Genomic DNA, 16664 nt, shown 5'->3' on the forward strand with positions numbered 1-16664 from the left:
CAGAGCACAGAGTGTCTCCCACACACCACCTCTACTGAAAGCCCAGCAGATCATTAACTACATTAAAATCGGCGAAATCCACCTTTAACCTGCTGACCACCAGCACTCTGAACAGCACAACGACATCTGCCAGCCCTGCTCCAGACAGCTTGCTCTTCTGAGACTTTAAAATGGACAATTTTGATTGACCTGTAATAAAATGAATTAAAACACATGTTCTCCTTCATTTAAAACTATAGGAGGTTCCAAAAATAAAAACAACTTAAAAGAAAGGAGAGAATCTTCGACAGCACGAGCTTCCTCAGACGGCTGCTGTCCAATTGAAACTGGCAGCTGAGGTAACCTTCACAGTTACCAAGTCTGCTTATAACAAGCAGAATTGGGCTTGTTTTTGAGAGTAGATAGTTGCAATTTGCATAAGCATCACTCTAACGTGGGTTGGGCTTGTTGCGAAAAGTAGTGCCACTTTTTTACTCTAGTGAGACTGTAACCTTCCCTGTCTGTCTCACATAAATATCACATAGTGATCCAACAAAGCAACCATGAAGAGCAAGGAGCTTTCGAAATAAGTCAGGGATAAAGTGGTAGAGAAGCACAGAGGAGAAGGGCGCAAGAAAATTTCAAAGGCGCTGATTACATCGTATAACAAATTTTTATTTATTTTTTATTCCTGGGTAGTAAGAGTTATTTGCACTGATGGTCAGACAGACTGGTATTACTTTTGCTATTAAAACGAAAAAAAAAAAGGTCTTATTGTGTACAACCTGTCTAATCTCGCCTTACTATGTATTGGGAGATTCTGTGTGACCAAGTGTACTGGCGAGTGGTGGGATGCAGACACCTCCAAATGTCCACCAAGTCACTGGACTTTAAGATTGCAGCCAACTCTCTCGCGGATGGGGGATGAGGTTCTACACTATTTCTATCTTTGCCAAGTCTAAAAAATCATTGAAGTTCTCTACTGAAGTTCTCTACTTCTCTTGGCGATCTAGTTGTAGGAATTTCAAAGCAACGAGGAGTCCGAAGCCTCACCTGCCTCTGCCTCAGTCATGTTCGCTCCTTCCCGGCTCTGAATCAGCAGCCCCCACAGCACAGGATTCCACTACTGCAGCTACAAATGGCATTGGTATCTCTTCTTTTTTTTCCAAGCTTGAAATTTTCATTGGACAAAAGTACTCACAGACAGACTTCATCCTTGACTATGAAAAGCTCATTATGTACCTGCATTATACATTGTACCCCCTCATTATTACCTTTGAAGCGTGTTTTGAACACTTCAAGACAATGGATGGCACATTTAAATTCCTGACATTTGGCATTTGCATGGCATTTGGAGAAATTTAAGCTGCTGGGTCTTAATGATCTTGACATGTATGTGACTGATCTCCAGGAAAACCCATCTTGAACTGAAAATTGTGTAGACTTAATCATAAGTTTGAAAATCTGGAGAGAGAGAGAAAGCATCTCTTTCAGAATCTGGTCAAGAATCTTCACTGAAGAAATTGCCTGCCTCATTAATTCAATCAAATGAAGCTGTTGGCTGCAGCTCTCCTTTCTTCATTTGGTTCAACATATTTCTGTGCACATCTGTTTTCTCAAATGAATCTGATATTACGTGATAAAACAAGCAGCTTGACTAATGAAACAGTGCATCATTTATCCACCTCAAAATAACCAGCTACAACCCAGATGTGGCAAAGCCTTTCGTCTTCCAAGCAACAGCAAAAGTCTCACTGAAGTTCCTGGCGGGGGCTGGCATTTGAGACATCATACCACTCTCAGGGAGTACAATTTTGGCACTTAGTAGTAAGAAGATTTGCAACCCCTGAGTTAAAGCAAAGACATTTCCAAATGTCAAGCATTTCACTGGCCTACGTTGTACCCCAGTCTCTCTTACTCAATTTACGTCATGAGAATATTCCTTGTCGCTCCATCATAACTGGTAAATACTTTTATGAGCAGGTAGATACTTGCAGCTAAAACATAAATGAAATATAACTCGACAGACACATCAAGATAAAAATAGATAAAGTGCTGCAAAGAGCAGAAGAAAAATTTGGTAAAGATACACAGTCTTAGCAGCATAACTTGTCTTAAGGCTATTATCTTTACAGTCAGTGAAAGATAATTCGTATTTATATTTAAAACATTTCTGTGACGTCCCTTATAAAAGTTTACAAAAGCATAGCAAAGCATAATAAAGCATAGTGAAAGCATGGTAAAGCATAGGAAAGCAATGTAAAGAACAATTTTTCATTTTTGCAGTTGCCTAATTTAACGTTGTGCTTTTGTTATTTTCCCCACTAGTTTAACAGAGACGTCCTAACAGTTTATTTTTTAAACATAAAAATTAATAACCATTGAGGCCTGTGCACTGATGGCAAGTCCTTCAGGCACCAGTATCTCATCAAACATACCACAAAGCATTTTGGGATATTGGAGGATACACAAAAAATTTAGTCCTGAGGTGGTCTCGAGTCTGGTTCTCGAGTACTGTATTAAACATTGCATAGTGAGGACGCAAACCGAATTTAGCACTTTAAGCCGATTTAAAGGCAACTAATGTGGTTTAAAGGGATAGTGTGGACAGAGCCTTAGTCGGACACTAATCTGGTTTACTGACTTTTATATATATATATATATATATATATATATATATATATATATATATATATATATAAATATAACTGCATAACCACATTTTGGAAGTTGTTTGCAGACCACCTTGAGTTTATAAATAAATAAATAAATAGCATAGAAAGTTGGAATGACAAAGAAACAATTACGCTGTACAATAAATTATGTTAATATCATGTCATATTAATCCACTGTGGTTAATTGCCAACATGATTAAGTGTGCTTGTTATTTTCTTATTTCACCCATCAGCTCTTTGATATGAGTCATTTTAGCATAACTTGTGAGTAACTCTGAAGCACTTACAGAAATTATTCAAGCATTGGATGCTATAGCATTGGCAAGAAGGGAAAAGGAGTAAAATAAAACATAAAAAACACACCCCCTTGGTTATTTTCAGAACATTCCCACAGGCACAGCCTGAGTCACCATTATCTTTATTCTTGGCTCAAAATACGTAAGCTATTGAGTGGCTCACTAGTTAGATGACCCTGTATAAAGAATAAAGAGATTTATACTTTTCTCACATGTAATTCTCGATAAAAGCTGATGTTATTAATAAGCTTTCCTAACAGAAGACACACAGTGTAGCACAGCTGAAAAACAGAACTAAAGCAAACAGGACTTATCTTAATTGAATAGCTTCATTAAAAAAGAAGGCTGTCAAAGTAATGTCAGCTTGGTGTTTCTGCTTGCCCCATGTGATTATAACGTCACAAGGTACATCTTGATAGTAACTTGGAAAATAGTAACAAAGGAATAAAAAATCTTTTCACCCAAACATATGTTCAATATATTGTTGTGTAAGATATTGTAGCCTTTATATGATACTACTGCAGAAACGATAATGATTAAAACTCAGTAATGGTTCAACTGAACTCAGAACAATTCAGAATGATCCTAAAGGAAAACATAAAAACAAATGCTATTATATGTGTCATTATAATTTTCTTTGTAGTCTCAGATAAAGGTTACAATATACTGAACAACATGTTTAACTAATACATGCTGAAATGACCTTGAAGGTTGTATAGCTCTACAACTTGTATATTACTGCAGGAATGGAAATAAATATAATTTCTCTAAGGAGTAGGTGAAAGATGACATCAAAGCTCACATGCATGATAGTGGCTGCCAACTGAATCTGACCCTTCTGGTCTGGCATATTTCTCATTTGTAATGTGACCCTAGGGCATAGTGACTTTCTCTTCTCACTCAGATCATGCTTGAAAACCAAGCAGGAGACATGAATAGTAGACATCTCTGTCTTGGGTATCACAGCTGCAATGATACATTATTGAGACAGTAAGAGGCCAATCTCAAGATAAAAGAAGAACTAGTATAAAAAATGAATGTGAAAACAACTGAAATGATATAGTTTAGGTTCATCCAAGTTATTATTTTAAATGGAAATAGGAAGTCTTTGTTAAAACACATATTAAATGTGTGCAATAATTAACAATGCAAGCATGTCATAATGTGAGGATCTTCTGGTTCCAACACTCCTTAGACAGTATCATTGTAACAGGACTGAGATTGGATGGGGAAGAAACTACGTCACAAAAGCAAGGACTGTAGTTTGTTTATTTATGCACACCAAAGAAACAGTATTTCAAAATAAACACATAATAAATGGAAGTATGGGTTAGAGTGTAGCTCAGTGCTATTTGTAACTAGGTACAAAGTTTTTTTCATTGAAGGCTTTCCCGTTTTTCTCCAAGCATTTCGTAATGTCGATGCAAGTTGTGAGGGAAACAAGACTTGGGGAGAGCAGATGGGATTCGAAATTGCTGTTTTTAATAACTAAACTTAAAATAAAACAAACAGTGAACCCCTGTTTGGGTCGGGGTTCACGTCAAATAATAAAATAAAACTAATGGCCTCACTCACTGCTCTTTCACTCATTTTTATCTTCTCTAAGACACTCACAGACACACTTTGGGTTCTTCTCAATGCTTCTCAGGTGAGCCCCTCACTTCCAGCCTCACACGCTGTGCCTCACAGTCACAACAACCACTCCAGTTTCAGTCTGCGCGTCTTCTCCCGTGGCTCTCTCTACTCACCCACCATGTGCGCGCACACACACACACACACACACACTAAAGATGTGTGCGGTACCCTTACAATACACATAACACTAAACAAGACATTACAAGCAAACAAACAAACGAGACAAACACATTGTCCAAGATGATACTATTGCCAGGGTTGTTACAATATTATGGTCCATTATGGGGCAAAAGTAATATTTTAGACTGAAGAATGCCTCAGATTCCTGTTCATATTTCTTGGCTTATTTAAGATTTTTTTTATTTTATTTTTAAATTAATTTTCTTTAAAATTGGTTTGCAGTGAGGTGTACGTGTATACAACTCTTGTGTGTTATGTGTCCTATGTACAGTTCTTTCATGAACTATTATGTTTGATGCTTCTAAATCCTTCTGTAAATTGTTAACTTTTAATCCTGGATTTCTTTTGCTGCTCAGATAGTTCACCTCCCTGCTGTAACTGTAATTTTCTTTGGATGTCAACTTCTTCTGTGGTACTTCTTGATTGTGGATTTTTTCCTTAGTTGTAGTTTGCTGTGAATGCTTTTCTCAAATGTGAATCCAACTCCTTTCTCTTGATCATCATCTCATGTGTTGACAAAACGTTTTTTCTTAATCAGATGTTGAAAATAATTACCTCCTTTTCTGGCTATTGACTTTATAATGCAGCTTAGTTACTGTCTAATGATTTTCAATCAATTAATATTTTTTTTGTTATTTAAATATATATTATATTTATACAGACTTTTAATGTAAAGGTGCCAATACTTCTGTCATCAACAAACATTTTATTTTTATAAAGATTGTTTGTTAAACTACCAGAAATTGTGTATTTTGGTCTTTGTCATATTAATTAGCAGCTACTGTTCACGAAATGGTTGTATTTGACATGTTGTAGGAGCTGTGACGGGGTACACCCTGCCCCTGTACATATTATGTTTTGTATTTTGTATTTGTTGTATTATTATTTAAAAACATATTGTTTAATTTATATAAAGCATTGATTGATTAATTTATTGTTAATTTGGAGACAGGCTCATGTATATAAACGAACAGCTTTGGAAGAAGTGTGTGTTTGGAGGTGGAGCGAGGGTCGAGAGGCAAAGCTTTTAAAATATAAACGATTGTTACGCATGCTGGTTACACACCAGCACAATCCTTTTTTGGTTTGGTTTTCTGTTTGTTTTATTTGTCTACTTTGGCCAATGTGCCGTTTATTTTACATTAAACTGGCACATCAGGGCATTTATTCATCTCCCAGCACTGTTGTCTGTGTTCACTGTCACTGTCCGGGTCCGACTTCACCACCAGCCATTTGTGTCGCATCCATGTCCTGTGTGGGATTAAACAACACCTCCACGTGTCTGGCCAGGGATACTGCCTGTGCAGCTTTTTTTCAAGAATAGTGTTTTTGTAGGTGGTTTTTTGAAGAAGAAAAAAAGGGACTGCAAAAAAAGAAGGGAAGATCCAAAAGAAGGTGGGGCAACAGCAGTGCGGGGCTGGTTGCAAGTCCCACCACATCTCTGCCATGCCGGATGTAGGCCTCACCTGCCTAAAAGGTGAGGAATGGTGCTGTGCCCTTGGCGAAGTTGGGCACATAGCACCCGACCAACCCCCTCTATGGCAGGAGGTGGAACTGGTGGGGGGGGGGGTATGTGACAGGGTAACACCCTGCCCCTGTGCATATTATGTTTTGTATTTTGTATTTCTTGTATTATTATTTAAAAACTTATTGTTTAATAAAGCATGCTGTTTTGTTATTGTTGTTTTTTTAGCTTGCATGGAGTTAAAGTCCCTGCTAACCCCCTGTGCAGAATGTAACCGTCTCCAGATTGATTTATTCATTTATTATTAATTTGGACACAGCCACATGTATATAAACCCACAGCTTTGGCTGATCAAGATGTGTGTGTTTGGAGGCGGGACGAGGGTTGTGAGGTAAAGCAAAGTAAAGCTTATTAAATATACAATTGCTACGCATGCTGGTTATACATTAGCACGATACTTGTTTGATTTGGTTTCATGTTTGTTTTTTTGTCTGTTTTGGCCAATGTAATGTTTTTTTTTTTTTAGTTAGTGTTCTGTTTTGTTTAAACTTTTTTATTTTACAATAAATGTATTCCTATCCCAGCACTGTTGTCTGTGTTCACTGTCATCCAGGTCACAGGTGCTAATACTTTGGTTAGTGACTAAAAAACTAGTAGTCATTATAATAACAGAACAAAATAAGCTGTTGTATGTACAAAATGCTGTTAAATAAACAGTCACAAAATCTGGGTCTTTACAGAATGGATAGAAGACTATATCGAAGTCTCATTGGTAGATATTGTATTACTGTCATGTATGACCATTATTCCAAAAATAATCCGTACTTCTGTAGGTACTTAGTGATGTTTAAACATAACTACGCCACATGGAATTCTCTGAAGAGGCAGTGATTTGTGCGTAGTTGTGGGTTGAGGCACTAAAGAATTCGGAAAAGTATGTTCCCTATCTCTGTAAGGTTCTGTCAAACCAAAAAACTAAATCGCTTCACACTCACCAATCGTTAACATTGACTTTAACCTGGCTTAGCTAGGTTGTGTTGTGGTTTGTGAGATGTATTTTATAAACACCTAATATATTGCAAGAACCTAACAGTGTCTGTAATCATCTGATTGTATAGCATTGCAAAGTTTCAGGTAGCTATTTACAGTTTGTGCTGCACATTGAGTTTACCACCATCTCCCAATCTCCACCTCATTTTTGCCCTAGCCAGAAGTCCTCACCTGAGACTTCTGAGATTCTAAGAGCAGTATATTTAATGGAAAAATCTAACAGTTAATAATGTAAAAACAGTAATATCTGAGATTATTAGAAAATATTGTTTAGTATGTTGTGAACTAAAATATGAAGTCAACACAAAACCTTTGTCCTGATCTTTACTTTACTAAATCCATACAGATAAAAATAAAAATAAATATAGACAAAATTACCTTGAGTCACAACTATAAATTAAAATAATCTGATTATTTGAGAATCTATATTATAATACATTTAAGGTTTAATTTCAGTTAGGAGAAGAATAAATCTTGGCTTCATGACCTTAGTTGCTTTCACATTACTTACAAAACTATGACTGCACAAGGAACCATTGTTGAATATTCTTCAAGAAAAATTACATTCATACACCGCTAAGAAAAAGGCATATTCAATTAGCACATCCCACAAATGCAAAACTCTGTAACTAATATAAAAATATAACTGAAGGTCCGCCAACAGGATTGCACAGCAGAAAACGTAATTACTTGTACCAGCATTGTTGTGTGTACTCCACAATTCAAGAAAATGAATAGTCACATGTCTGTTAAATAGATTTTAGAAAAGCAATTTTCTTTTTAGAAAATAATGTTTTCTCCTTATGGTTACTCTATAATTAACATGAAAAGAATCTCATTAAAGACCTCAGTAAAAATATTTTAGTTACTCTAACAGCAATGTACTATGGAAAAAAATAAACTAGTTCCACAAGCCTCATAGAATAAAGAAAAACACAGGGTTAAATCATTAAAACAGGAAAACACTAAGTTTTAATATTTTGTTGTTTCCAAGCCATGTGTACATTTATCCTTATTATAATATGTAGAAACTCTCAATATTGAAACTGATCATATCTATCTTAACACTAGAAGGACCAAGGCGGTCATTTTGACTGTTTTTGGAATTTAAATTTAAATTACTGTGAGTGTGTTTAACCCTTTGTGGTCATATGTCTGACCAGGTCCAACATTACAATTTTCCCTTTCAAGTCCAATGTCGATTTTTCTCCGGAAAAAGATGAGAAAACCTTTTCAATGGCTGAGTGAGACCAAGAGGAGCCGAATGAAACCGCAAAAAAGGGCGTATCTCATAGCCCCATCAACTACAGAGATAACATGGACATCTAAAAAGAGGTATGTGAAAAACACAGCGAACTAGGGGATACAGCAGATACAGTACTAAGTGTCCTTTTGCAATTCAATGCCTTTTAAACCTGTTTTACTCTGAAAACAAATATTTTAAACAGCTTGTGTAAAATAAACAGCACATGTGAAAATAATTTGGACCTGATGCGCCTGACAAACGCTGAAGAAATTGTTCATTGCAAATTATATAGGCAAGAAAACTGAAGAAATATCAGTAACTTATAAAATATTTGGAATGCAGAAAACTATCGTGCCTTTGATGAGAAAGGTTAAGAACTGTGAGCAATAATCATTGGGATTATAACCCATTGTCAGTTACAGTAATTCACTATAATTTTCAACATGTCATATTTGTATAGTTTTAATTATGCTTGCTGCCACAGCATGACCTACACGTCACCCAGGAAACCAACAGATGTCATTTAAATAATTAGCATAAATATATGTTGTAATATTGAAATAATTAATGAGCTTAGTTCCACTTAGCCAATCAGAAGATACCACAGGGAGAAAATACCATGCTGGATTTCTGTTTACAGGACCATACAAATGATAAAGGGTGGTTTAAAATGTGCTTGATGTTATTAAATATTTTACCATAATCAGAAAATAAAAGTATGAAAAGATCAGCGTTGGAAAGTTGCTTTGATGGTAAGTACTGTGTGGTTCTATTAACAATTGAAACCTTGCATTCAGTTTTTGTCCCACCTGAAGCAATGCTGGAACATACACTAAACGTGTGTGTAAACAACCCCTATACCCCATGCCTGCCTGTTTCTTTAATTTTGTTCATAATGGAGCACATACAGGCAGAAATATATCTAATCAGAGAAAAGTTTCATGTAGTAAAACCTCATATTGCCCAATGCCACTTTAAAAGATAGCAGAATTAACTGGTTTACTCGTAAATACATTGATTCTTTAGTGTAAGGCAGAGATTTGGACTTATCTGGAACAATGGTCATTGCTCCCATTCACGCCATAGTTCCACACAAGCATTTCATGTTTTAGACAAATAGTAGAGAAAGACGACACGTTGTAGGAGTAATAAATGTAGAATGACTAGTCTGAGGCATTTGTTCTTTGATTTACCCCACTAGAGCTACTTGTTTTTCACATGTTCTTGTCAAATATGTGGCATTAATTTTAGTAAGTGTCCCACTAAGTGCCGTGGTATTCCAAATATTCTTAACTTCCCATTGAGAACAACTAGGTGGGATGTGTTTTCTGTAGTTTATCCACCAAACAGTGGTGAATACCAAGACTTCTCTTCATGGAAAGCTAGATCCTTAGTGGGGGAAAAACATATGCATCAAATACACCACCCTCAACTCAGTCCAATCAATGGATAACGTTTTATGTACCTGGGCACTGTGAAACAAGCAGTGACTTAAGCAAAGGGTCTGAGTGGGGTAAAAAGACACATAAATGGCCCATACTATAATTATGCATTTATTTGACTCTAGTTTTTTTAAGATTATGTTTTTTTTTTATTTTATTTTTTTATGCAAGTGCATGTGTAATTTTCTCCTTCATCAAGGGAGCTGATGTTTAGTGAACAAATTCATGGCTAATGTGAACATTTAATGTCAGGTTTCAGAAGAGGGTTGAACGTTTTGCACTTTTGACAGAGTGACTGGTATTTTACACTCTCCAGGAGTCGGAGCCTTTGTAATTGGATGGGCAGAAGCTTGCAATTCTGTTATTCTCTTTTTGGATTTCTGCTGCAGGTATCTCTCCTCTTTCGAATAACTCTTGGCAAAAGCAGACATCACCAGACAAGCTGCCATCATGGTTCCTCCAATGCAAAACAAAATGGCGCCCGCTAGCTTGCAGATTTCGAGAGCTCTGTTAAACTGCATTGCATGTTCATCCACAAAAAGCAATTCATCTTCCCCGAATGCTTCAATTTTTGAAGGGACGGTGTAGCCAACTGCAATTACTATCAAGCCAACTAGCAGAATGACAGAACTGGTTATGAGTCCAACCTAAAATAAAAACACAGGGTTAAATCATTAAAACAGGAAAACACAGTAATACAATAATGACTTGGGTCGGTTATTGAGGAGTTTGGTGATAAAACAAGTGATCAGGAGAGGATTTATCAGTATGCATGTCTATAAAGAGGTATGTGAAAAATACAGCAAACAAGGATACAGTGGATACAGTACTAAATGTCCTTTTGCAATTCAGTGCCTTTTAAACCTGTTTTACTCTGAAAAAAAAATTTAAACAGCGTGTGTAAAATAAACGGCGCATGTGAAAATAAATTGGACCTGACGCACCTGACAAGCGCTGAATAAATGGACTGCAAAGAGTTAAGATAAGGAGTTGTGTTTTCCTGACTTTTCCTAAATATATGTAGCAATTCCCCTGACAAAGAACTAATTGCTTAGATGTACAAATTAGCGAGATTAAATGCTGTCATATCTATAACGACCAGGCATGGTCAAATTGACTGACACACATAAAACATTATAACAATTAAATGGTATTATTTATGAGTCGCGGCTTGCAGCTTTATTGAGTCTGTATCAGTTCGCATTCCTCAAGTGAGCTGTCTGTTGACATTGCTATTGTTTCAATGAGCCTCTGATAGCCCATCAATCAGCCTTGAAAGCTCATGGTGCCAGACTGTCTGTCTGAACTGGTTACTATAAGTCACATGTTTTTTAAGCAATTCAGTGTTACCCCAATACACACTGCAAATGGATTGCTAAAGAAGCCAGATAGAAAAGAGTGTTTTGAATTACTGCAAATTTTACTAAGATTCAAATGCAGCAAAGACAGAAAATGTGGTAAATGCACTGCATATTTTGAAAAGCAGTACTGGTCTGATTTGTGCCAAGCACTCAAGAGTTCGTAAAACATTCTGTTCAAATGTTTATTTATTCATGTCATTTCAATTATAGTATGTCTGTATAGAAACGCATAGCTTCAGTTGTGTATATGCGCGTTGTTACTGAGGCAATATAAACCCCTTTATTTAAAAAAACTGATACTTATTTACATCGTTTCAGTTGTACAGTCTTGTATGTACATGACATGCCTGCATATACAGACATTCATTTTCAAATATTTGTTTATTACATTTTTTTCCTGTTTTTTGAGGATGCATGTTATGTAATGTCTGTATACAAACACATTTCTGTTCAAATGTCTGTTTATTTACAATGCTCCGGTTGTGTAGATGCTTTATATGACGTTCCTAAAAAAAACTACAACTTATATTCAACTGTTTGTCCTTTCATTATAATATTTATGTTGTTTTTAACAAGCCAGTCAAATTGACAGGCCACGGTTGTTCTAGGTATGCCTATAAACGCGGTCATTCTACTGTTAATTAGGTGCAACTGTATTATTTCCAAAACAATAAGTGTCTACCAGTATAATGACATTTCTGTTGATTATTAAGAACAAGACAACACCACGTGAAAAATAAGTACTGGTAGTAGGTTCTTTTTTCCTAGTATGCAATGCCGCATAGACACACATTGGTGATTTAGCCATTATGGCTACTCCTTTCTAGTAGTATTCTAATAAAAAAAGTCTTGCATACAACATGTATGCCTGTGTGTGTGGTTGGTTTACTATTCTGGGAACACTCACAGCTTGGTTATAATACCTATTCTTAGTAAGAGGCAATTATTATGAACTTCACTGTACAATAATAAATAAAATATTAAATTCATTGTTTACTGGAAATAAAGAGAAAAAAAATAATATATGGCAACAAAGCCGTGATCTTTTCACTTAAACTAAGCAGTTTTGTTTTTTTAAATACTAAAAGAAAATAAATTCAATGACAAATGTTGAATCTTTTTTAGTGTCTTCAACCATTAATTCTGGGTCCAAGTAAATCCTATATAATAATACATAATACATTTTATTTCATTCAGTCAACTGTTTTGTTAAAATATAATCTACAATATACAGCACATCTACCATAGTTTTGTTCATAGCATGTTATAACGCTTTGAAATCTGGCCTATTTAAAATTAAGCACTGCCATTAAAAGCCAGAGGGATACACATTCTTCACCAATAATTCATTTCTTCAGGGAAGTTGAGGTTGGAATCTGCAAGAAGCCTGTTGGTGTTTCCCCAATTTGTTATCCAACTGTCGATTGAAAAACATGTCCTCCAAGAACTAATGTAGCAATGATTGCTGTTTTTGCCAACACTGTGACTTGCTCAACATTACCACATATCTATTTTGTATACCTTGATATATTTATAAATTGAGTAAGTGATCAGACAACAGAACTGGTCTTTATGGCAGATTGTACCAAGGTTGCAGCTTGTCCTTTAAACTATTTTGTTCAATTGACAGAGTGCTATTCTAAGTATCTATGCATGTGGTACTATAATTGGTAGACTCCATACCTTGCACACTGTACTGCAAATTGAATTACTGCCAAATAAATCCATTTAAAATAAGCCTTTCCATGATTCAGTTAGTATTTTCCGTATTAACTGAAATGCAGGCCATGTATTATTATAATTCTATATAGTTTGTTTTTAACAGTTTGAACCAGGGTGTTTCTCATCAAGGCTGTTGATGAGGTTCAGGAACACAAGGCAACAATTTATAATAATTCCTGATTTTGCCTCTGCACAACCCCCCTGTATCTGTGAAAAAGACTTGGCCCAGGTTCTCATATAAATAATTTAAAACTTTACTTTTGGAGTTGATGTAAAAAGTAATGTCCTACCTTCCAGAGAACAGAGCTCCACCTGCTTGGTGATCTCTGAGTCTGAAAATCTTCGTCATATTCCCAGATTGATGCGGTGCAGTTCTCGTAGAACTGATGCAAGTACGATCGAACCCCATAGCGCCGATAGTTGCTCTCGGCAGCACTGTGCACCTGATCAGCATGCTCCGACCCACAGATCTCTGAGCAAGAACTCATCCTCCACATCTGAAACACAAATAAAATGTTCAAAGGTATTATTTATCCATCATGCGGCACCTTTTCTCAAATGGTTACTGAACACGCTGTAACTTTACTTAGCACGTCATTAAATCAGGTACTTTACAAATGGTAATGTTTTATATTGTGCACTGGAATAGTAAAGGAGGGTTAAGATCCAGAAATACATACTGCAGTGAATACAGTATGTAAATACATATCTTTATCAAATTAGATTGGTTAAAACCTCATCATAGGAGCAAAATTAGGTTGAACTATTGCCCTAACATCCTTACACCACAAGGCAATAGTCTCCCTCTGACGTGTGATTGGTTCACATCACTGTCAGTCCCACCTCCACTCCTAACAACAAGAGAAAATGGATAAATGATAAAAACTGCTGAACAGAGACATACTACAACAGCAAGAAGATAACTTTGATAACTATGCGGTACGAGCTTCAAAAACATTTTCTGTTATTTATTTATGTTATTTAGTTATTTGCTTATGATGTATCAGACGTATCACACACACACACACACACACACACAAAGTGAACACCAATTAATATGTAAAAAGGCATTTTCATTAGAAATTAAAATAAAAGGATGAATGTATTATTTTTGTCACGGTATTATATAGACACAATATTCTTATTTTACCAAAACATTACAGTATTTTATACTATTTTATACATTGTTCTTCATCTTTAATAAAAAAATCTATCTGAGTAAACACACAGATCATTTATGAGTATGTTAATAAAGTACAAATGGCTCAAAATTAATCTCTATAGTGCCACTGTCATGTTTTGTTCTTTTGTTTTATGCCCATTCAACTTATGGATGAATTGATGTAAAAAATGTACTATTGCATTATCCATAGTGGCAGAGGATATCATGTCACAATTACTGGAACTTGCAGTGGCTCTTAAATGACCCAAAATTTTTAACCCCCAGCAAGTTTCCATGTTAAAAACAGAGCAACTCACAGAGTCAGATATTTACAAGTGCTTTGTTTCTTCTTTTTTTTTGCAAGGTTACAAATTGTACACTGGAGAAAATGCTTATTGAATCCATTGCAGTTATGGGAGGGCAGGGGATGGGGTGATAATGACAATATTTCGTCATATGATTATTAAGCCTACATATTTTATTTGTGGAGCTTTATCCATATATCCGTAGTTGATATTTATAGATACTGTAAAAGTATAAGACAGAAAAAACATGAAATCCATTCTATCCCATGATATGCTTTTCAAAATGCACTTCAAAGTATAGTGGCCTCCTAAGTCTAAAGAACAACACACATTTATCCTGTGTAGACTGTAAATATATACCACTTTTTGAAAACATAAAGTGATACTAATTTAGACTAAGCAGAAATAGCTTTCAAGTTATAACGCTTCTATGAGGGTTTCTTACACTGATAGCAAAACGTATTACTTTGATTATGTTGTCATTAAATAACCAGTCACTTGTGCTTTATTTACCTACATCTTTGGAATAAAACATAAAACACTTGAGGAGACAGTGCACTGACATGCTTCACCGACTCTGCATGGCCGCTAGTAATAGAAATCAATTCATCCTCTATTCTGTAAATTAAAGGCAATGGAAGAAACATATATTTGCCCCAAGGTTGAATGATTTCCTTTCAGGATCAGCTCTAAAAAGCAAACACATGTGCAAGTGAAAAGCATTTACCACGCAGCTTTATATAAACAAACTGAGACTTGAAGGTCAAACCCAGTTGTCTGCCTTTCAAATACACTTTGTACTTGATATGCTTTATGGGGATTATTCATATCAGATCCTGTGACCGAATTAAAAAAAAAAAAAAAAAAAAAAAAGAATACACATATGTAATGTAGTTATTTCATGTGGTTATTTCACCCCAACCATTAATGTAAACCAAGAATTAAGCAGATCGATTTATGCAAGCAAATTGCTCCTTTGGTATGGAATTGAAACTGCGATTACACATAACACAGTACGTTGTGTTAACATAAAAGGCTCAAATATTGTTGAGATGTGTTATTTAAATTACAACCGCACTTGCATTATGTTTGTTTCGACATTATCATACAATTCAAACTTTAACAAAACAAACAAACAAAAAACCACATAAAGCGATATATCACAAATGTTCCAAAGCAAACCACAGTTTTACCATCACATAATACAAGTATGCACTGTATGCTTAACAATGCACATACAGCTTAGCATTAGCTATTCGTAAAGTATTTAATATAATTTGTGTTGCATACAAAAAACCCGCAGTGTATCTTTCTCGGTTAGTATGAAGCCAACATACCCCTAAACACGTTTCACAAATAACATCCATAACACTGTCACTGAGCAATTACATTACAGTAAAGCATTTCAAAAACGTTAATATTGAAGGATGTTACCTGACATAACCAGCTTACTGCCTGGAGAGTGATTGCTGGCCACTGCTCTCTCACATAGATCCCATCACTAAACGTCCGCTGCCTCAGAGAATCAATGTACTGTATTAGTGTACATTCATTTATACACCCGGCTACGCAGGCGCAAACATGCCTTGCCAGCTCAGCGTGGGTGGACCCACAATAAAGTCAAAGTGTAGCGGAGTTGTGTACAGTACTTGTAGTCAAGTCATGTCTGATTAATAATGTACTGCGTTTGCAGTACAGCATGCGATTAAAGGTATTTTGGGAACAGTTGATGTCTTATTTTAGGCACGTCTGTCTGATTATGTGTCTAGATATCTAAAAGGAAAAAAAGGACTTGTGTAAATGTAAAATGTGTTACTGCGTTTCATACAAAATCACATGCTATTTTTCTTTCATAAGCTGTTACAAGCACTCGGCATAGAAAACAAATGCATAACTCATCAATGAAAACAGTGGCAGCATGTAATCAAGCTCAAAACCTGAAAAATAACTTAACATTAGACCATGCAGTCTTTGCATTGTCTGGCATTGTGATGCGCTTTTGTGGTCTTCTCCACGGCAACCAACAGTCTTATGTTACAGCACCAATAGAAAACTATTGTAAGGAAAACAACATTATGTCAGTTAAACTGTCCCAGCATGCATATTACACTAAAGCAGACCTGCCGCCCCGCCCGCCCTCCGGCCA

At 35.8% G+C, this 16664-nt stretch overlaps 1 protein-coding gene across 1 annotated transcript; it reads right to left on the minus strand.

Annotated features, from left to right (window-relative positions):
• Positions 1-8559: 8559 nt before the first annotated feature.
• On the minus strand, positions 8560-16060 carry LOC121313351 (neurensin-1-like). The gene is made up of 3 exons (XM_041245772.1): positions 15953-16060; positions 13342-13548; positions 8560-10615 (listed from the first exon to the last, which is right to left on the minus strand). The coding sequence occupies exons 2-3, from the start codon at positions 13546-13548 to the stop codon at positions 10217-10219; spliced, it is 606 nt and encodes a 201-aa protein (XP_041101706.1). The 5' UTR covers positions 15953-16060; the 3' UTR covers positions 8560-10216.
• Between the last annotated feature and the right edge of the window lie 604 nt (positions 16061-16664).

Source organism: Polyodon spathula, chromosome 3 (genome assembly GCF_017654505.1).
Source record: "Polyodon spathula isolate WHYD16114869_AA chromosome 3, ASM1765450v1, whole genome shotgun sequence".
Taxonomy (NCBI): domain Eukaryota; kingdom Metazoa; phylum Chordata; class Actinopteri; order Acipenseriformes; family Polyodontidae; genus Polyodon; species Polyodon spathula.

Coding starts and splice junctions, on each gene's coding strand:
- LOC121313351 (XM_041245772.1), bottom strand. CDS start 13,548: ATGTGGAGGATGAGTTCTTGCTCAGAGATCTGTGGGTCGGAGCATGCT. Junction 10,616..13,341: donor GGAGCTCTGTTCTCTGGAAG/GTAGGACATTAC, acceptor TTTTTATTTTAG/GTTGGACTCATAACCAGTTC.